The sequence below is a fragment of the Sitophilus oryzae genome, unplaced genomic scaffold, assembly GCF_002938485.1.
Source record: "Sitophilus oryzae breed Bouriz unplaced genomic scaffold, Soryzae_2.0 scaffold_1870_pilon_pilon, whole genome shotgun sequence".
Lineage (NCBI taxonomy): Eukaryota > Metazoa > Arthropoda > Insecta > Coleoptera > Curculionidae > Sitophilus > Sitophilus oryzae.
This window is the reverse complement of record NW_022146580.1, coordinates 842273-869729: the sequence shown is the minus strand read 5'-3', so window position 1 is coordinate 869729 and position 27457 is coordinate 842273. Positions and strand designations below refer to the sequence as shown.

The window sequence follows — 27457 nt, the reverse complement described above, 5'->3', positions numbered from 1 at the left end:
TTAAACATTCATAAAAATAGAAGTATTTACTGTTGTAGATTCTCAGTAACAATAAAAAAGAGGAATTTATATTGTAAACATTGAAATAACTGGAAGCTAAACTTTCTACCTGCTTATATTTAGAGCCAGTGTCTGACGACCTTTTTTTACGATGGCCCTAATATGTTTACTTCTAAAGTCGATAAGAGCCATTAGTAGAAGTCCATATCAGTAGAAAAAAGAAACATAATATCTCCCTTTTTAGCGCGTACACAATGCTTTTTGTTCGGCCTATTTGTTCTGCTTGTTCGTGCGCGCGAAGTCTGGACGCACCTTTAGGAGCAATACTGTTTTTGTCCTTTATTGATATAATGCTGAAAATCTCGCGAGTTACATGACTCACTCTACACATATTAAATTACATAAACGTAGGATGTAGAATATTCTGTTATGAAACGACTGATGGAATAGCAGGCATCGCGGATTTGAAAAACATGGAAATAACGACGTTCCCGTATAATCGGGGTTGGAGATTTTACTTGCTCCATTTACCACACCAGTATTTATTAACGAAAAATCCAAGAATATTTTTAATGCATTATTTAATATTAGAACATTTAATAAGCTCATGAATAGCTTTTGAACTTGGCTTTTTAATTAACTCGGATATTTTAACATTTCTGAAACTTAATTATTTCTGAAACAATATTTTCTAATTGGTAAAACGTAAAAAATCGTTAGATCTGACAACTCTGTTGAACCTGGTCGTTCATCTGGCCGCAGCTATAAACGCAATACATCCGGCCAGCCGACAGGTCATTGCGACCTGGTCGTCAGTGAGTTAGAGCCCTAAAGCCCGGAACTCGAAGTTCGTGAATGGAGGACAGCAATTGTGTACAGTAATCTGTAATCTGTTCATACCTATTAAAATTTTGGTCACGTGATTAAGCTTGACCGGTACAGCGTTGCCAACTTTTACATATTTTCTTTTAATCAACGTATTCTAGGAAGCAAAAATAAATTAATTATAAATATATAAATAATTAATATTTACATCAACAAAACTCACCTCCTTAACAGCACTTGAGAGACATAAAGGACCATTACTACCGCATTCCCGTTCAAAATAGGATTGCGATGAGTTTTTGCATTGGCTATTAAGCTATCTTGTACACATCGCACTAAAAGTGGTTCTAAAAAGAACAGTGTTCGACTGCAAGATCTGCTAGTAAAAATTTTTGCGTTTAAAGTATCACAACACTGTTCATTTAAAACAAAAACTCGTAATACACTAGGAGAGTGTCAACTCGACGCCGAATATGTCCATGGTTGGCATATTCACCAGAGACGTGCATATGGGTTATCACTGGAATATTTTTCTAAAAAAAGGATGTACGCCACTGACTTTTTTTTTCTCTCGTTAGCGAAATAGTGTAAGCAGTTTAATGCCGATTAAAAGTTGTCTCATAATATTTTGTCGATTTCGGCCTTCTTGATGAGATACACGCAATTTTATTAATTTGCCTTGATCCAAGTCTAATAGCAACCTTTAAAAAAAATTACAATAATTGTATATTCAAAAAATAATTCAAAAATATATATTTTTCTTTTTCTTTACAGAATGTCACCGACGGAATTCTCCAACTACATCAAACAGCGCGCCATGCAACAACAAATGCACCAGCAACCCCCGCACCACTCCCCAGGCAGCCGAGCTCTGTCCCCCGACCCCTCCGCCTATTACTTCCCACCGCACGGCCACTATCCCCCTCCCTTTCCCCCAAGGTCGGTGTTCGAGTCTTCCAACCAGTTCCTGAGCCCTGGGGACCTCTATCCCCCCACCAAGAGCAACCCGTTGAGTTTCCCCTTCGATAACTCCCCCTTCGGACCGTTCTACCCCAACAACAACACTACCGGCGGTATGAACGTACCCCCCAGCGGCGGAATGGGGTCCAACGGTGCGCAGAACAAGGACTTGCTGGAGAACAACTGGGGTTATGGAAATGCAGGACAGTACCAACACTTGCTGGTGGCTAATTGAGGTGGGAGCTAGGTAGATGGAGGCGTCTTGCGATTCTATTGTGTCTTTCTGCGAGGATGGGAGGTTTTTAGTGGTACTATGAAGGTTATGTCTATGAAGATAACGTCTAAATCTAGTTATAAGCTAGAAATCACAATATGTTTTGAAGACTTGGAATATTATAAAAAAAACTATAACAACTTCCTTTTTTATCGGTCCCTATAGAAAACTGGGAAGATTATTATACAGGGACAGACCGTACCCAGTTTCCTTTTTGTAGTAACATTTTAAACCCCCCAAAAAACTATTTTAAAAGATTACCTGATTAAATAATAAAAATTCCTAAACATATGACGTTATCTTTGTAGAAATTGATTCAAATTTGACAGCTCTGTATTGGGTTTGCTTCTGTAACTTATACAGTACTGCTCAAAAAAAAACCTGAAAGGAATGAAACCAAAACCTAATTCAAAACTGTTAAATTTTTCAACTCCATATTTGTAAAAATACTATTTTGTATGTTTGTACGCTCACTTAAAATTTTCATCTATCTTAAAGTTTTATATTTTGTGTTCTACTGAACCGATTTTGGTGATTTTTTAAGCAATTTGTAGCTAAATTAACTGACTCTTTCTAAATTAAAAATGATGTTGTTGCCATCTGTCAATTATACGATGGAAAACAAAATGTTGATATTTTGGTGAAAGTTTCAAACACCCTGTTTAAAATACCTTGCTTTGTTAACATATTCTAGAGGGTGTTTCAAACTTTCACCGAAATATGAACCTTTTGTTTTTCCTGGTATAATTGACAGATGGAAACTCTTAATTTTAATTTAGAACGAGACACTAAAAAGTTAAATAATTTATCTACAAATTGTTTAAAAAATCATCACACAAAATCGGCCCACTAGAACAAAATATGTTAAACTTTAAAATACATTCAGCAGGTCTGTCTAGAAAAAAAAACGATGTCGTAGTAAGCGTAGTATGGTTATCTATACATCACAGAAATCAAGAAACATACAAAATAGTGTTGGTTTTTTTATTTGTAACAAATCGAATGTACAAAAAAAAATAGGAAAAAAAGAAAACCATATATAGTTCTTGTGGATTTTTATATTTGTCTTAGTTGAATAGTTCCTACTTTTTATATTTGCTTAAATTTGATATTTTTATTTGTTATTTTTTTACGTAAATTAATCGAGAGTAACGCATAGTAATTGAGTAAATTTGTAAATATATATAGTATAATAAGTTTCTTTATAACGGGAAAAAATATGTCGATGCAGTAACCAGTAAAAAAAGTTCCACTTCTCTTGGAACCAGTGATCTCTCTAATATTAAAATAATTTGTACATAATGTAACTTATAATTATTTATACATAACATATACATATTTTTGTAGGAAAAAAATTCTAGTATTTCTCACCAAGGTAAAAATGAAAAAATATACCGGAAAAAGTGAAAACGATGGGAGAAAAACAAATATATTTTTCTTAATGGGGAAATTTTTGTCGAGTCCTAACCTCGTCTAGATAGATAGTCTAGATGGAAGTTTCATTAAATAATACGGGACGCACACTGGCAGGATTGTTGTATGTTTGATACGTCCATCTTACTTGATTTTGTCAATTTTTTACTCAAAATTAATCATTATTATAAGGAATTTTTTGATCTAATAAAAACTATATATACAGGGTGAGTCTTAAATAAGGGCGCATGTTTTTAGAACTGGTTAATCTCGATAAAATAAACATATTTCTTCTTTGCCATTTTTCAAATAGGTAAGTCTAAAAAAAGAGTTATTTTACTGTTACTAGTTTTTGCTTAAATTTTGAGAATCACTAATTTTTTTTGGTTATCTTTTCTCTAAATATAATCTACTACCTATGTTGAGAGATCATCAAGATATTATGTTTTTTAACTGACAAAAAAACTACATTTTTTTCGAAAAACAAAAAATATTCAATATTTCTTTGGCGAAAAAAACTTCACAACATGTTCTTGGGATCGAAATATACCATCCTTAAGAATATGTGCACTTAATTAAGACTCACCCTGTATATAGCGTCGAAATTCTTCAAACATAACAAAATATTTGAAAACATTTTTAAGATAACAATATTAAAAATACATATTTCCAACAAAAAAAGATTTTGTTTAACTACACCAAAGAATAAAACGTTTCATCCACTGAATAAAAGACTCAGTAATAAGTATAATATCAAGTTTTGACACAATATTTTCCAGATTTATATACCTTGCAGAAAATTAATTATAAATCAACATTAACTACGACTGTAATTATGAATGTATTGAACTTGGAATATGTTACTGAATCAGTAACATATAAGTTTGTCGGTGTGTGGCCCCCCTTATAAGTTCGAACTCTTTAAAATGGTTTTTTTTGCGAGGAAAAAAATCGTAGTAGGTTATTTTTTATACGAGAACATCACCAAAAACTTTTATATTATAGGAAGGAGAAAGACAGTAGTAGAATCATTAGAATCGCTTCTGAAATTGATCAGAAATAGATCATGACTATTTCGCCCAAGTAACGGACATGAAAATGATAGAAATCATCCAAAAAAGCTTGATATATTATAATTAAAATATACTTTTAGATTTTTATAAAGAAGAAAGTAGGAATTTAGAAAGTTTATATATAAATATATAGATGTTTCTTACTTTATATATGGTGTTTACAGTATTCGATACATAGTGTAGCCTATAAATAGTGCGTTTCCAGTGAAGATTTTTTATATATCGTATGTATTTTTTTTATTTTTGTATATGAGAACGAGATATATATGATTAAAATGATAGAAAAAGCTCAAGCTATCATCTAGTCCCCCAAAATGTTATAATCCTTTTTTTTAAATCGATTAATGTGTAGGGCATATCAATATAAAATACTATATAAATATATGATTAAACTTAGGAAAAACTTAGATACCAGAAATATACTTAGTAACGAAAACAAAGAAGATCGCATAATATTATGCTGACAGAAACCAAAAACTATTCTTGGTTTCTGTAAATCAGTCTTCTAGGTCTGAATATGATGAAATTTCATAGAAAAAAAATAGTTCATGACGTTATAACGTTATACTAAATACCTAATATGATCTGTTTTAAGATTGTGATATATCTTTTTTATTTGTGCTTTATTTTTTTAACTTATGAACTCTTGTAAACTCATGAACTGTTTTTTTTCTACTCTGAGGCAAATTTTTAGGTTTTTACATCTTTTAGGGGTTGAAACCACTCAAAATTAGTTAAATAATTTTGTCCTTTATATGTTTTACCCCACCTTCTCCTATTATTGATTAGTTTTTTTGCCTCAAAACCCAGTATTGCCCTATATGTATAATATAGAGCATGGTCTAGATAGATGTGCTTTTTGTTTCTTATTATTATTATTATTATTAATTTTAAGAAAAGATACGCTATTTTTTACTGCTTTGATTTTTTGTTACTTTTTCACCTTTATTTTTTACTTTGTATTTGTTGAATTTCATATTAATATATATATTTTGTTATGACTTGTTTTTTGTTTTTTATTTCTTTTGTTCTTTTCCTTTCTTTGTTTAGCACTTTGTTATTCTGTGTACCTGATATGTATATTATGTATATTGTACTAGATTATTCCTTTAGTGGCTATGGTAATTCATGGTTTTGGATCCAAAGATATTAAAAAAGTTTTACACTAAACAGACAAAAATGTATCTTAAAATACCAACTTAATTTACTTTACTGTAACGAAGGCACCCAAAACAGGTATATGCACCCAAAGTAAACAGTTTGAAAACAGCAACTAGCTTGAAAAAATAAATCTAATATCTATGGATCTTGAAGCTAAAGACTTACTGATATCTTCAACGAAAAAATCAAAATTAAATCTTTAAAACGCTTATCTAGAATCCTGACACATGTCAATAACTCGCCAAAAAAGACATATTGAAAAAACCAAATCAGATATAATGTGGTATTGGTATAAATATTGATATTTTCTTATTATGAAAAGTCGAAAGCATTTTGATATATAATATGTAGAAAGCTCAAATCTTTAGAGAAGTTTTATATTTAAAAAACTGCAATAAATAATACCAGCAGGGCCACCAAAGACCCTGAAGAACTTTAGTACACCCTGGTATATCATATATAAAGTAAAAAAAAGTAAAAACTGTAGAAAAAATAAAAATAAAACGCTTACCATTGGCGAGTGAAGGCATTGTCGTGGAATATTTTCCCTATGGATAGATACTGAGAAGTCTATCGTTGTGATTGAAAAATGCTTTACATTTTACTACTCAGGAGTGACCTAGGTAAATTTAAAATGATCATGAAGTAAGAAAATGCACCCGAACGGTAGTATCCACGTTCTTTTTGGGGGAATTTTTAGGAAAATACTGGTTGGAAAAACATATTCTCGTTCATTTTGGGTTTAAAACAAACTAAAGAATAGTATTTGCGCTATAGAAGCTTTGAAAGATGAAGAAAATACTGTTTCTCGGTCCTGTAACGTACTTTAGCTTTTTTTTTATCAATATTCAGAATGAACTAGAATTTATTTTGACCACCCTGTAACTATGGTGCGGTCTCCCAAAAAAATTATAATGCAATAACTTTGAGACTAATCCGATCAGTGAAAACACCAAACAGAAAATAGTTAAAAACTCAGAAAAATAAATAAAAATACAGAGAGAATCTAACATCTAACATTCAACATAAAGTAAAATACTTAATAACCAAAACTAAAACACTGTTACTGTTACATATTACTCAACACAAGTGTCTATAATAACATTGGAAGATGTAAACAAGTAGGTCAAGAGCTATTTTATACCTACTCTCGGTTTACTTATTTCTCTGAGATTGAAAATAAAAAATACAGTATTTTCTGTATTGGTGTTACCCTGGTTTCGGCATAAAAAATTATATAATTCTTCTGTGTTTGTACGTGGTAGTTTTTAATCCTTTTTAAACGAGTAGCTTTTTTACATTATATTCTTACTAAAACCTTAAGTACTACATGCAGTACTTACGTATAGATTTAGTCAAAAAGTATATGTATTACCCGTTAGGTCATTGTAATCCTGAGATGGATTAAAAGCTGAGTTTTCTCCGTAACAGTATTTCTTTGTTTCAAAACAGTGATTGAATTGCGTCTTTACAAAATCGAATTGATATAAAAATACTTTATATGGTTAGAAGTTATTAGAAAAAGAAATTAACTATTTTAATTATAAGTGTTTTGTAATAAAACCTTTAAAATATAGTTAGTAATTAGATATTCCAAGAGTAATATGGAGATGTAACTTCTTTTAAACTCCTATGTAACTATTATTTCCAAAAAATATCAGTTGAAACTAACTTTTTACTGTTATTTAAAAATAACAGCTTAAAATAACAGGTTTCTTGACAGTCAAAACAACAAAAAGAAACAAGCAAATATTACACAAGTTAAAAATAACAGTTGAAATAACAGTTAAAAATAATTTGATACTGTTATTTCAAAATAACAGCTTAAAATAACAGGTTTCCTGACAGTAAAAACATAAGAAAGAAACAAGTAACTGCTACATAAGTTAAAAATAACTGTTCAAAATCACTTGTTATTGTTATTTTAAAGTAACAGATTCAAATAACAGTTTTCTTAACATTCAAAACTTAAATTAGGATGAAATGAATTCTACATTAGTACAGACACTTCTAATACCTGTAATTTTCTATATATTTATTTAAAAAAAACTGTTATATATAATCTGAGAGCAATGCCATTTTCAAATCCGTTATTTTTTTTTTAACAATTACATTGTTTTGGCAGCGACCAATTGCGATGTAATTGTGAAAAAAACGATGTAATTGTTAAAAAAAATAACGGATTTGAAAATGGCATTGCTCTCAGATTATATATAACAGTTTTTTTTTAAATAAATATATAGAAAATTACAGGTATTAGAATTTTCTATATATTTATTTAAAAAAAACTGTTATATATAATCTGAGAGCAATGCCATTTTCAAATCCGTTATTTTTTTTTTTAACAATTACATTGTTTTTTTCACAATTACATCGCAATTGGTCGCTGCCAATGGACTGTTATTGCCATAACTGTTTTTTTTTTAAACAACTGTTTCGAGTATTGTAGAATTTCATATCATAGAAATAGGAATCTAACGTCAAGAACACTCAATGTTATTTTCATACCTGTTATATGTTCAGGAAGTAAAAACTATTGCAAACTGTTATACCAAAATAACAGTTATAAATGGATAAAAATATCTAAAAAATATAAAGTATTTTTTATAAGTTTTTTCGAGGGATGGCCTTTATTTTTTATAAATAAATAGCGAAACAAAGAAAACAAAATGGAGGAAAGGCACATGTTAGTCGTTACCTGATATATTGTTCACTGACTTACACTCACTACGAAGGCGTTGGTTTATTTCACACCAAGTGTGAACGAAAGAAAAGAATGTGAAGAAATCAGCAATGAAATTGATGAAGTCAGTAACAGAGGCTACAAAATGTACATGATTCTTAAATAATATTAGCTATATACTATTATAGATTATTTTCTATACTCGCTTCGTGTAACTTTGCATTTTTTTATTTCCCCTGTATATAATAATAAAAATGATATAAATATCGACCCTTTCATCTATATTTAGAAAAAAATAAATAAAAACAAAATGTCGTTTATATAAAATCGGTGTTTCGTAATTAATTACAATTTTTAGATAGATAATTAGAAGCAAAAGAGGAAAAATAAGGTTACGGTTAAAATATATGGCGCCAAATTCGAATTTTATGAAACTAAAAAATATTTTTTAATGAACAGTTGTAATTGAACTATTTATGGCTGTGCTGTATTTTGAATCTTTTAGTTATAATTCATAAATTTTGGAAGAAAAAAGAGAAACAAAGAAATAAGTAAATATAGAGTTCTATCCGAGAGTATTTTGAATTCTATCTATGTTTACTGATTTCAATGAGTTTTATATTTTTTAGCTTTTTACTAATTTTCTTACTAATAACTATTAAATAGAAAAATAGAAAATGTTACAAAAGTAATAAGTTAAAAAAAAATACAGCGTAAAAAATATTTTTTTATATGTAAAAAAAAGGGTTTTTACATATAAAAACAGTTTTTACGTGTAAGAAATAGTTTTAAATACGTAAAAAATAGTTTTTTAGGTGTAACAAATATTTCTGATAAACACGTGGGCTGTTGAACACTACGTATTTCTATGCCGTTATCACTTTTTGTTACCACTAGCACGTGTGTCACTAGTGTTGCACAAGAGTCTTGAAAAAGTCTTGCAAGACCAAGACTCTTGTAAGAAATTCAAGACAAGACTTTAATATGCAAGAAATTTCAAGAGTCTTGCAAGATTTCTTGAATTCAAGATACTTTCATTTTTCATTTCAAGTCGAGGCTACAAACCGTATATTGGTAATTGGTATTATACACAAAATTATATTGGCATAATGGTATTATAAAAAAAAACGGTAGTTGAAACTAATGGTGGATTCGTGGAACACGCTATTTGGTACTACTTTTCATGCACGAAATTGCTCCGCGAACAAAAAGTAGTATCAAATAGCGCAAATAGTACACTCTAGCATGACCTTTCCGTACACCCTGTGTTCAAACTTTTCCAACCAATCTTCCATAATAAAAAAATGAAATAAATATACCATAAAAAATAAAAGTAACAAATCCTGTTTCGTCAAACGGGCGAGTTGACGTAGTTCGTTTGTGGTGTGTTAAGATTTTTTTTTGCTAAAATTAGCATCGTTGTTGTTCATTTTTCTGTACTACATTTTGTATACGACACTTTCTATGAAATAAAATATAGAAATATTATTAAAATTAAGTAAAATTTTTCAAGATAAGAAATTTCAAGAGTCTTGCTAGACAAGACAAGACTTTGCCATTCAAGAAATCTGCAAGACAAGACTTTGAAAATTTCTTGTCTTGAATTGTTGGAGACAAGAAATTGATTTTGTGCAACACTATGTGTCACGGCCTTGAAATTTTACTCCCAGCGCATAAAGAAGTTTTTCACTTTAAAAATCTTTTAAAATTCAGTTCAAAAAATTCGAATTTAAAGTTTGAGAAAAAATGTCTCAGAAATAATCTTATTAGAAGAGTGGTTACAACTGTTTTATAGATAAAATAATACAAAATGGTTGTGTTCAGACGTAGATTGAAAATGTAAAGGAAAAAAGCAACGTTGTAAAATTGTTGTAACCATTCTCTGTACAGGTTGTCCCAAATTCGAGAAGCTCAAAAACGAAACGTCTCTTTGGAAATCTGTTAACACCGTCTTGTATAAGAAAAAAGTACCTAGCAATAAGAATGTAAAACCTATTTTGTTTTATCTATTCAAATAGAATCATAAAAATTAAAAATATAATCAAGAATATTCGTTTTTTTTTTCAAAAATCTTAGAAAATAAACTGATTTTTTAAACTTCTAAGGTGATCAGCATCCAATTGCGCAATTTTGACTTCTAGTTTCCGAGATTCCAATGACAAAACTCGAATTTGGGATACCCTGTAGATAAGAAAAGAAAAAAATATCTTTTAGTACTTAGAATGGACTGACCTCTATATAGTGGTATGTGATGGATCTTTTTTATAATATCGTAGCTTTTAAAACTCAAAAGAATTTGATTTGACAATAGCTCAGAAAGAGATACAACCAAATCAAGATGATACAGAGCTCTCTAGAGCTATTGTCAAACCGAAAATCCAATTTTTTAATAACTGTGTATGTCACTACTACTATCTGTGTTAGGTTGTTAATAAGACATAAAAAAACATCTTTATATTAAATGAAATATTGATATTTGTGACTAAGTCGTAGCTAGAAAGAAAACTTATTACTATTATTATTAATATATTCATTACAATATTATTATTAGTGAGAACGGTTCTCTCCATCCCGTTATAAAATAAGTAAGAAAATATGTGTATATTGATAGTCTATAATTTTTCATATTGTTGTACCATTTTTAAGTTTATATTAAAATGTTTGTGCATTAATAAGCAGTCGTTGTTTTTTTGTTACATTCTGTTCGATGCTCCCCTATTATTCCTTTCCTCCGCGTTCCCCTATTATTTATTTCTACATTAAATTCGTTCATATACAGAGGGTCCGGCAATAGTGCGTCGGGCATCTGTCCCAAGTAGCATTTTCACGACTTGCGACCACATGTTTACTAATCACAACGTTGGATTAGTTACAAAAAATAGTTAGCTCCCTACCTTGGGTATTAAAATAAATTTAAACGTTTTTATAACGTTGTGCCGACGTTGGACTAGTACTACAGCAAAGTAGAAGCTTCTGCGACGTCGAATAAACGTTGTCTTGTAACTTTTTTGCTTAAGTGATCTTTAGGTGATTTGGACAACGTAGTTACAACGTTGGATAATATAGAGTTTTCCGACGTCAGTTTCAGGACCTATTCCAACGTTATGCAAACGTCGTCTGTTTTACTAATTCCAACGTTGTTTAGATTTCCTTATTCTTACGTTGGTAGGACGTAGAGTCACTACCTTTTTGCAACTGTATTGAACCATAACCTTAAATCTTAAATTTTCAATTCATTGTTCTGTTCAGTCAGACAGTTCAGTGCTGTTTTTGTTTTTATAAAAAAAAAACTTAATTAAAATGGGACATAAGAAAGGTACATATAAAACTAAATTTAAATATACATCGACATATATTACCGACACTTCCTCGTTTATTTAGATTATAGAGGGCGGCACAAGCTAGACTCTAGAATGACTAAATTAGGCAATCTTGCGACTAGTATACTACCTGTTAAGGCCGAACTGCGACTTTATTAGTCCAGTATGCGACTACTCGAACTACTCCATCTTAATCTCCAAAACAACAAAGTTAAAGCCGCCATGTTGTTAAATAAGAAAATGTTTCGTTCTTAAAATAGCAATTCCTGCTTTTTGAATACATTAACTTGAAATATTTGACCCTAAAAAATACGCGGAAACAATTTTTTCGAATGCGAATAAATTATTCTCATTTTACTAAAAAAAAAATTCAAGAAAATTTTTAAAACTTCTTTAATTTCAAGGCCCATTAGTATTTTTTAAAGTAGAAACAATACATTTATCAATAAAGTTGTTTGCGTTTAACTTTTTACCTTGGGTAACGAGTTACAGAGTCGGTTAAAGTGTTTCAATAATTATGATCTTCAAACATCCTCCACACTTAAATACTTTTGTTTTGTTTTCCTTCACTGCCATCTGACATATGTCTCTAACTAAATTATAAATATAATATTTTTACTATAATTATCCCAATTTAGGATAAAACGCGACTTAGACGCCATATTAGTTTTGTATTTCTGTGAATTAGGATTTTAAACAACGTTGCAGTTTGTACTAAATTAGGCTTCTAGCCAACGTCGGTATCCAACGTCGTTTCGACCCAAAAATTATTCTCCAAACTAGTGCAGACTAGGGTTGGCACGAGGTTGTGCCGACGTTGCGCCCCGACGTTTGGTCGCGTGACACAACGTTGTCCCGACGTCCAAATGCTGCTTGGGGTAGCTCCTTTTTTCCTCCGGAATTCTGTTTAAGTGCAAATCTAAAGTAGATTCTAGGATGTATTTCAGGAAAATATTTTAACTTCTATAGGGTAGCTCAAAAAAATGTGAGTGAATCGGGATGATTTCTTTTAAATGAAACACCCTGTATATCATTGCATTTTTGGCTTCTTTTCAGATCACTTTACATAATCCCTAGTGCAAAAAAAGGACAGTTCTTGTATTTTTAATAAAGGTTGAAAAATACAGGGTGTTTCAAAACAAATGCGAAAAACTTCAGGGGGCGATTCCTTGTTCAAAATAAAGGGTAGTTTGCTTCATAAACGTTGGGTCAAAAGTCAACCATTAGGGAGATATTGCGGTACAAAGATGGCGGAAAAATAATGTTTTTATTTTTTATCTTGAAAACGAAAAGAGATAGACTAATAAAATTTTATGGAAGCATTACTGTTATGAAAACACACTTTCTGGTAATTTTTTTACTTTTTTAAAATGAGCGGAAGGGGTTGAAATAAACTACCCCTATCATTCTTGTTAACAAAATTTAAAGAAACATCTTATCAATCACATGCAAAAAAATTAATTTGGATAGTTTAGTTTGTTTAGAAACTTTTTTATCTCTGGTATTTTTTTGATAAAACTCACCGATTTGAAATTAAAAAATAAAATGTAAAGCATTACATGTCAGGACAAAAAAAATTTTCTGATAAAGAATCTAGTGGGCTGCTGTAATTTTTTTAGGAAAAAATCGGTCGCTGTTACTTTTTAGGATTTTCCTAATATTATTTTATTTGACATTACTCTACTGCAATACGTTATTATCTAGATGATTATTATTATCATTATTATCACTAGATTCTTAATCTAAAAATATTTTTTGTCCAGACATGTAATGCTTTACATTTTATTTTTTAATTTCCAATCGGTGAGTTTTATCAAAAAAACACAAGAGGTAAAAAAGTTTCTAAACAAACTAAACTATCCAAATTAAAGTATTTGCATGTGTTTGATAAGAATTTTCTTTAAACTTCGTTAACAAGAATGATAGGGGTAGTTTATTTCAACCCCTTCCACTCATTTTAAAAAAGTAAAAAAATTACATGAAAGGGTGTTTTCATAACAGTAATGCTTCCATAAAATTTCATTAGTCTATCTCTTTTCGTTTTCAGGATAAAAAATAAAAACATTATTTTTCCACCATCTTTGTACCGCGATATCTCCCTAATGGTTGACTTTTGACCCAACGTTTATAAAGCAAACTACCCTTTATTTTGAACAAGGAATCACCCCCTAAAGTTTTTCGCATTTGTTTTGAAACACCCTGTATATATTTTTTATTTATTTATTAATATCTCTGAAACCTATCGAAATATATTTATTCATATCTTAAAATTATTTAAAGTGATCTAAAAGGAAGCCAAAAATGCAATAATATACAGGGTGTCCCATTTAAAAAAAAATCATCCCAATCCACTCACACTTTTTTGAGCCACCTAGAAAAATGCCAAAGTAGAAAAACTAAAGTAAAACACTACTTAAAAAGACGTTTTATTTTAAATAAATTACACGATTTATACTCAGAAATTGATCAAATACCATTTAAAAAAATTAATACACTTAACCTAAACACATAGGCGCATAAAACTAGAATTAAAATAATTAATTTGACAGGTAGAGTCTATGATAGTCGTTAGCCCCGAAGGCGCAATTACATTTAGGACACTTCCTCTGCCTCGTCTCATATCGCGTCTTCAAGCAGTCGTAACAGAAAACGTGGAAACATTTCGACAACACCGCGTCCTTCCGTTTGACCTTGCACGAAGGGCACGTCAAGGTCTCCTTATACTCTCTGATTTCCTCCATCATGACCTCGTCCAAGGTCGTACCGGCAAGCTCCATCTTCTTCATTCTCTCAGCCTTTCTCTTGAGTTGTGCTATTTCTTCTTGGAGTCTCTTTGTTTTGTAGGCTTCTGCCTCTAGCGAAGATGTTTTTTCGGCGACCACTTGTTGGGCTTCCTTCATCTGAGAGTGGTATTTTTCTGTAAAAGAAAATAATTTTTGGCGAGAAGAAATTTAGATACACCTGCAGCTTTAAAAAAGTTTCTAAAAAATCTATACTAATATACAGGGTTGTTCACCACATACGACACGGAGTATTGTAGCTAAACGATGAGATTTTTACAAATTGTAAGTTTGGGGTTCGTTGAAGGACTATTAGAGCTACAATTTAAACATATTTTTACAAGATACAAAGTGTCCCAAATAAATAAAAAATATCAAAGTTGTATTTTTTTAAATGGAACACCCTGTATATTATTACATTTTTAATTTCTACGATTAAAGTAAAGGTAAATTTGATTAAGGTTTATTATACTTAAACCTTACCGTTTTTGAAATATTTTCAATTTTGTGAAATTGCAGTAAAAATTTTAAAGCTTCATTTCTCCAAAGGGTATCAATGTTTTTAATACTAAATATTTAATGAAGTTTATTTATTGATCAGTTATTATGTTGCAATAATAAAATAATACTACCTTATACAGAGTGTCTAAAAATTTATTTTAAATAATTATTAGCTTCAAACGGCAATAACTTCTTTAATTTAAATGGAATGCCCTGTATATTTTAGGAGAATCAGATGCACAATTAAATTGTCTATCAAATTGTATTATACCATTTTTTACCTATCCCTTCAAGTTTTCGTATAAAATGCATTTTCTTATAATTTAGACCTCATTTATCAATATATCAATGGAATATTGACATTTTAGATTGTTTTTAAAGCAACAAATGTACAAAATGTACAGACTAGTAATATTATCGTTTTTAGCAAAACGATAATATTACTAGCCCATTTGTATGCAAAAAGAAAACTATTTAAATCTTTATAAAAGAGTATACCATTAATTAAATATAACACCATTATTTGCGCCCATATACTAATTAATTACATACTTAATTGTGTTCGTTATTAAATTATTATAAATAAATGTGGATTTGAGTCAGAAATCAATATAATAATAAGTTATCAAATTAAAGTCTCTGTTGTTATAAATAAGCATTTATTAAAAAATGAAATATCATTTTTAAGGTGTTACTTTTTATCACACTGTCTAATGCCCATACAAAATTCAGTTTTTTAGTATTTGGAGCAATTATTATTAATCAATGCAAACAGTCAGTTAATGTAGTTTGAATACTGGATCATATTAATTGGTCCTCTTTAACAAATATTTGAACAGTTTTTTTTTATTTTTTAATGAAATAAACGAATTATATCGACAATATTAGTATCTGTACTCTTTAAAAATTTGATACATCTTTAAAAATAATCTAAAATGTCAATAGTCCATGGATATATTGATAAATAAGTTCTAAATTACAAGAAAATAAATTTTCTACGGAAACTTAAAGAGATAGGTAAAAAATGGTATAATATAATTTGATAGACAATTAAATTGTGCATCTGATTCTCGTAAAATATACAGGGTGTTCCATTTAAATTAAACAAGTTATTGCCGTTTGAAGCTAATAATTATTTAAAATAAATTTTTAGACACTCTGTACTAAGGTAGTATTATTTTATTATTTAACACAATAACTGATCAGTAAATAAACTTCAGTAAATATTTAGTATTAAAAACTTTGATACCCTTGGAGAAATGAAGCCTTAAAATTTTTACTGCAATTTCACAAAATTGAAAATATTTCAAAAACGGTAAGGTTTAAGTATAATAAATCTTAATCAAATTTACCTTTATTTTAATTGTAGAAACTAAAAATGTAATAATATACAGGGTGTTCCATTTAAAAAAACACAACTTTGATATTTTTTACTTATTTGGGACACTCTGTATCTTGTAAAATTATTTTTAAATTGTACCTCTAATAGTCCTTCATCGAACCACAGAATATCTAGCTACGCAACAGAAAAATACTCGAAATGAAAGAGCTAAAATTGCACAAGTAGAATACTAGATGGCGCGACAATATCATAATCAGAATATAATTAGAAATTTTGAACTTTCGGTTTTGGATCGACGGCCTTATAGCTCGGCTAAATATGCACAGTTGCCAGATTCAAAAAGACTTGAATTGGCATCCCATTCTTTTTATTGTATATAATTCAGTATGTGTTTCTTTCTATTCTTCTTTTCTTGTCAAATACACTTATATTAATTATTCCTTTGGCTATTAAAATAGTTTGAAGTATATTATTACAAAACATATACATTTTTAATATACACTATACCTTATAATGTTAACTAAGAAAATACCTTTAATTACCTTTAAAATTAATAATATACAGGGCGATTGATAGTGATATTTATTAATGCTGGAACGTTAGTAATGAAATATAAGTTTAATAATAATGGAAATTATTAAAATGCAGTACAAAAAATGTTAACTGATTAAAAAATACTATAATAACAAATTTCTTCCGTTTGCCACTTTATTTATATAGACCTAGGTAGATTTTAAAAAGTGACACAGGTACAATTAATAATATATTAGTTGGCATAAAAGTTGCTGTAACTACATCGAACAATAAATTAAAATTCGTAGAATAAATTAAAATTATTAATTAAACAAATCTTTATAAAGAAACGCAAGTATACCAAATTTGGACCCAATCGAACTCCAGGAAATAATATCATAATAGTGTACTATATTATGGTACCACTCGATATGCTTTAATGTACCATAATATTGCAATGTCACCGAAGATTCGTAGTATACCAAATTTAAGAACAATCGAACGCCATGAAATGGTATCGTAATATGGTACTACATTAAGGTACCACTTTATATACATCATAGTTCAATCATATTTCAATGTAACCGAAGATACGTAGTATACCAAGTTTGAGCCCAATCGAACGCCAGGAAATGGTATCGTAATATGGTACTATATTAAGATACCACTTTATATGCATCATAGTACCATCATATTACAATGTTACCGAAAATACGTAGTATCCCAAGTTTAAGCCCAATCGAACGCCATGTACGTAATATAGTACTATATTATGGTACCAGTTGATATGCTTCATGGTACCATAATAATGCAATGTCATCAAAAATACGCAAGTATATATCAAATATGAGCTCAATCGAACGCCAGGAAATGGTATTAAAATATGGTACTATATTAAGGTACCACTTTATATGCATTATAGTACCATCATATTATAATGTAACCGAAGATACGTAGTATCCCAAATTCAAGCCCAATCCAACGCCATGTACATAATATGGTACTATATTATGGTACCAGATGATATGCATCATAGTACCATCATATTACAATGTCACCGAAAATACGTAGTATACCAAGTTTAAGCCCTATTGCCGCCATGTACCTAATATTGCTATGTCATCAAATATGGTACTATAGAAGGTACCACTTTATATGCTCCATGATATTACAATGTCACTGAAGATATAGTATACCAAGTTTAAGCCCAATCGAATGCCATGTATCGTAATATAGTACTATATTATGGTATCACTTGATATGCTTCTGAAAAAAAACGGCGTCCAGTTGGCTGGAAAAGGACGATCGATGACATTTCCCATATAACTTTAAATATGATATTCATTTCATAGCTATCGCTAACGCCGTTTTTTCCCGATTATACAATATGAACTTGGTATGAACACAATCGAACGTCAGGAAGTAGTATCATAATAGTAGAACAATACTTATTATATTGTCGCCGAATTATAATGAAAATTCAGGATTCAATTATACAATCAAACGTCAGGAAGTGATTGTAATTTAGCTCATAAGATTTAATTCCAACTAACATGGCAAACTGAAAAAAACAGCTCTGATCTATTTTAATATGTTTAAATGATGTAGCAAATTTGAAGGTAGGCTTTATCAGGAAGTATTACGATATGAATTACACAATGGCAACACTGCACAAAATTCTTTTAAATTTTGTTTGTAGAAAACTGTTTTCTTTTAAATTTATTGCCCTCTATTATGTAGTAGCGAAACTACCACATCAAAATATCTGATTTGGAGACAGACTTTTAAAGCCTGTCTCCTTTTGCTACCTACAATTTTATACATGTAACGAGGCTTCTGTTGCGTAGCTAGATATTCTGTGATCGAACCCAAAACTTACAATTTGTAAAAATCTCATCGTTTAGCTACAATACTCCGTGTCGTATGTGGTGAACAACCCTGTATAAAATCCTTAAGTGACTGACATACTGATTAATCACGATCCTGCTCAAACCACTCAACGTAAGAAGCTCAATTTTGGCATACAGGTTGATTCTAGGGTGTAGAGGTTCGATAAGAAGGGATTTTTCGAAATTCCAGTTCCAAGGGGGTGAAACCACCCCTCAAATATTACAATATTTTTTATTTAAAAAACGACCAAGTTTCCGAAAAAACGCTTAAACACGTATATTTTATTTTGTTTTTTTACATATTTTAAGATTTTTTAAAAATGTATATAGGGTGTTTCGAAAAATCTGGTTATTGATTAATCACGATCCTGCTTAAAGCGCTTGACGTAAAAGCTGATTTTTGGAAAACGGATTGACTTTAGGGTGTAGGGGTTCGATAAAAAGGGATTTTTCGAAACTCGAATTCTAAGGGGGTGAAACCACCCCTCAAATATTAGAATATTTTTTATTTAAAAACCGGTGAGTTTTTCGGAAACACTCTTAAACACGTATATTTTATTTTGTTGTTTTATATATTTTAAGATTTTTTAAAAATTTATACAGGGTGTTTCATAAAATATGACCATTGAGTAATCATGATTCTATCTGCTTAAACTACTTGACGTTTAAAGCTGATGTTTGGCAAACGGATTGACTGTGGGGTGTAGAGGTTCGATAAGGAGGGGTTTCTCGAATCTCAAATTCCAAGAGGGTGAAAACGCCTCTCAAATATTACAATATTTTTTTATTTAAAAAAAACGGTTAGTTTTTACGTTAAATTTATTTTGTTTTTTACATATTTTGAAATTTTTTAAAAAATCATACAGGGTGTTCGCAAAAATTGGGTAATTGATTAACCACGATTCTGTTTAAACTGCTTGACGTAAAAAGCTTATTTTTGGCAAACGGATTTTTCGAAAGTCAAATTCCAACGAGATCAAACTACCCCTCAGATATTACTAAGTTATATAATAATATCGCCATATTGTTTTTTCTCGTGCTGACATAAATGTGAGAAAATTTTATCCAGTTTGTATGTTAATGGAAATTCTTGCTTTGCTTTATCATCACCATTATAAATGATTAATTCGACGCGAACGAAGTCGCGGGTACACGCTAGTTGTTTTATAAAGGGGTAGATCTACACCGAATGGGGTAGCTGTGGCAACACTGCCGTTACCACTTTTCCTCTCGCTAGCTCGTGCATCACGGCCGCCATTTAAGACCGTATGTCAATTCAAAAAAAAACATTTCCTATATTTTTGGCGCAAAATACAGACACTCAGTAGGGTAGTTCATTTGTACAACTTACCTAAATGCAACTTCAAATCCGCCGCCGACTGCGCCGACTCTATTGCTTTTCTTTTATGCATTTCCATCGCCTGTTGTCTCAACTGCAGTTCTTTTTCCACAGTCGTCAAAGTATTTTGCAGTATCCTCTCTTTTTCTTCCAGTTTTCTTACAACTAAATTCGCAGCATCCACTTGAGTCGTCAGTGTAGTCACCTGTAAAACACATTATAAATCATCCTAATTAGGGTAACAAAGAAAAAAAAACACTTACTTGTTCTTTTAAAACGTCTTTTTCCTCCCTGGCCAGCTTGTGTAACTGATTTGATTTGATTCGTTCGGACATGAGTTTAAAATTCGCGTCATCTTTTTCTCTTAGCTGCTGAATCAGTCTTGAATTTTGTTCCTATGCGGTAAAAATAGTTATATTACTGATAATATAAAATTTTCTGCAAAAACTTGATTTATTTTCGTTTCCGTAACTGTTTGTTGAAACCATGTTGAAACTCTCTTTGATTCAGAGGAAGAGGGAGCTTACAAAAAAAACTATTTACACTATCATAATGCCTATAGAATGTCACACTTTGTACAGGGTGAGTCAACGATAGAGTAAAGTCCATTATCTCATTTGTTTCGAGGTTTACAAAAAAATTAAAGATACACATTTTAAAATTATTATAGAGTATACAAGGTGCTTCAAAAAAGTGTGGTGCTTCAAAAAAATAGGCAACACCCTATTTTTATTTTATTTTTAGATTCTGCGTAAAATTCTATAACTTTTTTATATATATTGTTATATACCTAAAATTAATAGTTTTTGTAATATTTCAATTTGTTTAAACAAATTTTAAATTGCAATGTGGTAAAAAATTGTCAATGAAGTGAGTTTCTGAAGTTGGAGTACCAAAATTTGGTAGGAGAGTTTTATAGAGATGAAAAAAGATATATGTAAAGATATTTTAGTTGTGATACAGGGTGTTCAAAATATATTTATGAATTTCAACTACTTAAAATTAAAAAATCTGAAATTTTTTAAATGGGACACACTATATATTATAATTTACTCTGATACATTTTACAAAACTCCTACAATTTATACTTATTACAACAAATTAAATTAAAATTCAAATTTTGTTCTTAACTTGCTTAACAGACATGAAATTGTGATAATTATTACTTTTTGTCATGGTAACTATGATGTTATAGAGTAATTGTATTAAAAATATGGGCAAAAATAGAAAAAAATTGGAATAAATCGCAAACTATTAAAAATAGGTATATGATATAGTTAACAAAAGTTGAAGAGTTTTGTAAAATCTATCAGAAAAAATGATAACATATAGGGTGTACCATTTAAAAAATTTGAAATTTCTTAATTTTAAGTAGCTGAAATTCATAAATATATTTTGAACACCCTGTAGCATCTAACTAAAATATTTTTACATAGGTCTTTTCCTATATCTCTATAAAATTCTCCTACAAAAATATTAGTTGTCCAACTTCATAAACAATGCCATCATTGACAATTTTTTATCACACTGCAATCTATCATTTGTTTAAACAAATTTAAATATTACAAAAGCTATTAATTTTAGGTATATAGCATTATATATAGAAAAGTTATGGAATTTTCCGCAGCATCTAAAAATAAAATAAAAAATAGGGTGTCGCATTTAAAAAAACACATGTTATATTCGTCACACTTTTTTGAAGCACCCTGTATACTCTATAATAATTTAAAAATGTGTATCTTAACCATCCCTATAATTTTTATATTTAATATTTTTTTGTAAACCTCGAAACAAATGAGATAATTCACTTTACTCTATCGTTGACTCACACTGTACAGTTGTAGTAAAGACTAATTTTAATTTTTTATACGCAACAATGGTACACTTAAATAACTAATAGTTTATAAAAAAAGACACAACAATCACCTACCGTCCACAAAAAAAAAACGATAAATGTGTCTTTTAGGTGGATGAAATGACCTGGAAACCGAGGTTGGCTCTTCGGGTTTTTTCGTGAACATTTACAAATTATACTAGAATTTGTAAATGAAAAAATGTGACAAAGATAGGAAAAATAAGATCATTTCTTGCACCTAAAACACACAATTACTATGGGAACGATTGCATCCCCTCTTAAACGCAAATCGACGATACTAGAGATAAAAAGTCCTATCAAAACCTGTATAAAAATTAGGAAGCTTATAATAATTTCAAGATTTTGTCATGTGAGCTTCACTAATAAAGATAGCCATAGAATAAAAATATAACATAATAATGTGTAGGAAATTTTAGTACCTGCATGTCCTCAAAAGCTTGACCAGTAACCTCCATCTCATTTAGCAAGGCTTCCTCCTCATGGGAGCCTACAAATGGTCTCATTTGATGGACAACGCCCCCTGGCCAGTTCCCATCTGAAGGTTTTTGCAGAGCTACCTGCTTCTGAAGCTCATATTTCTGTTCTTCTAACTGTTTGATCTTCTTCAGAGCTTCATCTTCTGCTAACTTCCTTTTGTCATCTCTTTTGTTTTCCTATTAGAAAGATATTTTAGAAAAAAAATCGTATATAATCACTTGCTGGTCAGATTTTTTTAAGAATATATCACAAATTGTTTGTTATTAATAGTTAGTCAATTATTACTAAAAATCTTGGAAAGCAAAGAGAACAAAAAAAACCATGTTACATTTTAATATTAATATTGAAATGGATAACAATAAAAGTATTGTATATCAAAGCGCATTACAATTATATTTGTAACCAGTGTGTGATCGGATTACATGAGATCCAATCACTTCACAAGTCACAAATTTAATTGTAACACACTTTAATATTAGAGCATAAACCATTTTAATATTAGAGTTCAATACATTTTAATATTAATATTGAAATTGATTATATATTGATATTCAAATGGTTAACAGTTAACTTATATGTTAAAATAGATTGTACTAATATTAAAACAGATTGCACTAATATTAAAATGGATTGTACTAATTCACTAAAAAAATCATAAAAATAAGTTTTAAGACTATTTTTTATTAACTTAAAGATCGCATGTAATCCATTTTAATATGAATATTTAAATGGATTACGTATTCAAGATGGATAACAATTTTAAAGGATGTGTTAAAATGGATTACGTAATATTAAAATGGATTACAATTATTTTTGCCAGTCAAATCTGATGAACGTTAATTTGTTTTAATCTAGTAATACTAAATTTTGCTGCTCAAAATATATCATTGATTTTGAAGTCTTGTAGTATAAAATTCAATTGTTGATATTTGTATAAACAATGGTCTCTTGTTTATTAAAACATTTTATTTTCATATCAATCCTTTTAATTATTTTTATTTTTTCAATATATCAATAAAATGAAATTAAAAATTTTAAAAAAATAAGACACATTTTAATATTATTATTGAAAAAAATCAGATTTTCGTAATAAAAGAGTGAAAAAATAACAAATCAGAGATTTTGACAAATACTGATCTCGAATTATAGAAAAAAATAAAGTAATAATATTGCTAGTTAAAAAAATCGTTGTGGGACATTTGACCTACCTGCATTTTCTTCATTTGTTGCCTCATTTCATCCAAATCCGTTCTCAGCTTCTTCTCAGCCGCCATCAGCTGCACTTTGTCCCTCTGTTCCTTACTCACTCCTTTGTACATGTCCAACAAAAGCTTCATTTCTTTCTGTTCGTTCAGAGCCTTCCTAAAAATAAAAATCACTCAAAAACTAACATAATTTCGTTTCAAAAAACTGTATAATTACTTTAGTTGATTCTTCAAGTCCCTGATCATTTCGCTTTCAGCAATTTTAGCCTCTTTGGCCCTCTGAGCTTCTCTCTGATCTTTTTCCGTTTTGATTTGTTGCTCTTTCTTAATGATATTCTTCTCCTGCTTGACATCCTTTTTTTCTCCAGATCCTGACGCCTGATTCTTGTCTCCTTCAGCATTTTCTGCTGTTTGCTAAAAAAACAAAAATTATGCAATTAACAATATAACGAATCCTAACGATTTCCCCTTTTAAGGTCGAAACAAAATAATATCAATCAAATGTTGTAATATAAAATGGATTACACTCAATTGTTAAAGTGAATTACAATAATGTTTTGTAATTTGTGCAGTGATTGTAACGTATGTAATCCATTTTAATATCAATATTTAAACGGATTACATATTGTTATTAAAATGGAGAACACTCTAAAATTAAAGTGGAATATTTTTCTAACTTGGGGATCTTATGTAATCCATTTTAATATAAATATTTAAGTGGATTACATATTAATATTAAAATGGATAGCAATTTTAAAATATAGAACAAGCATAATTGACATAAGGTCAAAAATAAAATATCAGTCAAATGTTGTAATATAAAACGGATTACATTCTAAAATTAAAATGGATTACAACAATTTTTTGTAATTTGTGTAGTAATTCGAGTGTATGTAATCCATTTTAATAACAATATTTAAATGGATTACATATTAATATTAAAATGGATAACAATTTTAAAATACAGAACAAGTTAAAATATATACAAAATAAAAAATAAAGTAAAAGTAACTTACCTCTTGTTCTTCACCTTCCTTTTTCACATCCGTCACTGACTGTTCCTCTTTGACAGGAGCATTTCCTTCTTCCTTAATGTCGGCTTCTTCTTTGATATCTTCTTTTTTAATGGCCTCTTTAGATTCCTGTTGATGGGTACCCTGTTTTTGAGTAAGTTTAGTTTGCAAATCTTCTATTTCTTTTTTTAATTTTGGTAGTTCTCCATTGGCTTCCTTATATTTTCTTTTATATCTGTGCACTTCACCTGTTTAAAAAATAAAAAAAAACAACAAACCAAAATAAAAATTAATAAAAAATATTACAAAATGATAAAACAAAAAATAAAAAACAACAAAAAAAGTCAAAAATAGATATTATAGGATATTATTAAGTCTACCTTTTAATTGTTGAGTGTTATTTTGCAATGAAGTGATCAGATGTCTCATTTCTCTATTTATAGGCCCTGTTTGCTCATTGGCCGCTAGATTCTGCTCAAACTCTATCCTAAGCATTTCATATTCTTTTCTCAATTGAGCCAAGAAATCCTCTAATTGCATGACCTCTTGTCTCAATTTTTTCTGTGCTATCAGCTCATCGCTCTGTAAAAAAAAATTAAAAATAAAACTTATTAAAAAAATATTTTTTATATTTACCTCCATCATTTCTATGTTTCTTAAATGAGCATTCTTACTGGTTTGCAGCTGTTGCCTTGCTTCATCCAGCTGCGTTTTAAGCTGCATGGATTCATTGTACAGTACAGAAAATTGAGACTGGAGACACTTGTATTCAGTGGTTTCAACAATAACGCTTTCTGGTAGTTGTCTTATCTAAAAGAAAAATTTTAATTGTATTTTTTTACAGTGTTCTGCAACAAGTTCTTTTTTATAAGAACTAAAGATGCCTGACTAATGGAACACTCTATATAGCAAAAAAATATTTAAGTACATACATCCATTTTTAATTTTTCCACTTCCTTCAATGTTTCACGATGGGTTTGATGCAATTTGTCCAATTCTTGCAGCCTGTTGTTCGCCAATTCCTTGTATTCTTCCACTTCCTTCATTAGGTCTTCCAATTTAGCCTAAAAAATTAAAAAAAAAATACTTCAAAAATCTTAAGGCACCAAAAAAAAAACAAACCTGTGAAACACTGCTCTGCACCACAGGTTTCTGTTGAACACCCTTTTCAGGGTCACCGTGCAACTGATGATAGGCCTTGATTTTCTCAACCGCTTCAGCCAAGTGAGTCTCCAACTTATCGTTCCTATTTCTCACTTTTTCCAGCTCATACTGAAGATCGTCTATCTGGTTTTTTAACTCTGCTATTTCTGTCTCCTTTGCCGTTACAGAGTCCTGTAATTCAGCCACCTTCAAGCTGTTTGTGTGGTATTTTTCGTGTAATGTTGTGTGTAGTGCCTGTAGGTTTCTGTTTTCCGCTTGCAGTTGTATGTTGGTTTGGCGGATAGCTTCGTCAACGGACGGGGCATCCTCTAGAATGAGGAACGATAAACAATGATAATTTTGGCAAGGTCAAGCCCTAGATATCATTTACTTGGCCTGTACTCTAGTTTATAATAATGTTAATAATTTGTATAAAAGTGATTTTTAAATGACTTTTACATTTACTTATTGTTATTACTAATGATTAAAAAAAATAAGAAAAATATACATACGTCCCTCTAGTTCTCCTTTAAGAGCTAGAGTAATTTTCTCGTTTCTTTGCATAAGCCTGTCAAAAGCCTGAATAACTTTAGCCACGGCCCTTCTGGACACTTGAACTCTGTTGGCTAGTTTATCATTGAGTTCGTCCTTGTCCCAAGTTGAGAGCTGCATAAGAAAAGACGTAGTAGCCTCATTTTCATCTAAAAAACACTAAAATTAGTGCTTGGAGTTTTTTGAAATGTTCCTTACTTTTATTTTCAGACTCATCAGCTGTTTCTGCATCGAATCTTTGCAATAATATACGAATATCCTCGTTCAATTGGTTCCAGTAACGGTTTACCACGTTCAGCATAGCATCGTCTTGAGTTTGCCTCTTCTCAAGCTGTTCTATCCGTTGTCTCAGTTCCTGTTCTGTTCTGCATCTTTGCTCGATCCTCTAAAACAGTTTAAAATGTATTTAGAACAATTTAAAATGTCACAGCAAGTTATTATACCTGTGCGAGTTTCTTGTTTTGGAACTGAAGCACCTTGATGTCCATTTCTTCGAGAGTAGAGACAGGACCAATTAAATGGGGTTCAAAATGAATTTTCTTAATGGGGGGCAGGCCCCCAGAGGAGGTAGGCTCCTCTGCATGTCTTTTCGACATGATTTAGTGCTTACTTCAGTTTAAAATCTGGAAAAATATGAATATATTTGAATGATTATGATGGATATAACAAGGGTATAACCTAAAAAAACAAGCTGACATTAATTTTACCGAAAAATATGAATATAGCAAAAGCGAATTATGTGCTTCAAGTATTTTAAAAGACGATATAAGATGAAACAAATCTACTTACTGAATATTTGTTTAATAATTAATTTAAAAACAAAAATATTCAAAAATTCTGAAAAAACTCATACGTCATATGTCACGTATTTTCTTTGACGTTTTAAGGTGACTTTACACCGGAACTGACTTTGAAATTAATAAATTTATATTCTTAAACCTGCCTAAATTTTCATAAAAAAATATTACACAAACAAATAATAGTTAATTAACTAAACACTGATGTATATATTTTATTATTTAATATTTTTAAAACAGCAAAATAAATAATTTTGTGTGTTAAGATGTGTGAACGCGACTTAAGATTCTGCGTACAGTGTTGCCAAACGTGTTTCCCCT

At 30.0% G+C, this 27457-nt stretch overlaps 2 protein-coding genes across 6 annotated transcripts in view; one reads left to right on the top strand and one right to left on the bottom strand.

Moving 5' to 3' along the window:
- Positions 1-5506, top strand: part of LOC115883356 (protein Tob1-like) — an 87680-nt gene extending 82174 nt beyond the window's left edge. For all 4 annotated transcript variants that reach the window (XM_030901721.1, XM_030901718.1, XM_030901720.1 and 1 more), the window contains exon 6: positions 1600-5506. In XM_030901721.1, coding sequence (XP_030757581.1) covers positions 1600-2020 — 421 coding nt within the window. In that variant the 3' untranslated portion in view covers positions 2021-5506. The remainder of the gene's footprint in view (positions 1-1599) is intronic.
- An 8632-nt stretch (positions 5507-14138) lies between these two features.
- LOC115883369 (E3 ubiquitin-protein ligase Bre1-like) lies at positions 14139-27218 on the bottom strand. Of its 2 annotated transcripts, none has more exons than XM_030901736.1 (15): positions 27129-27218; positions 26783-27017; positions 26538-26724; positions 26300-26488; positions 25767-26116; positions 25577-25708; positions 25281-25454; positions 25025-25226; positions 24648-24892; positions 23849-24045; positions 23635-23788; positions 22369-22602; positions 20337-20468; positions 20086-20278; positions 14139-14626 (listed from the first exon to the last, which is right to left on the bottom strand). In XM_030901736.1, the coding sequence occupies exons 2-15, from the start codon at positions 26933-26935 to the stop codon at positions 14247-14249; spliced, it is 2922 nt and encodes a 973-aa protein (XP_030757596.1). In that variant the 5' UTR covers positions 26936-27017; positions 27129-27218; the 3' UTR covers positions 14139-14246. The 2 variants fall into 2 exon arrangements, with proteins under 2 accessions (XP_030757596.1, XP_030757595.1); XM_030901735.1 differs by having other exon boundaries at positions 26783-26962.
- Between the last annotated feature and the right edge of the window lie 239 nt (positions 27219-27457).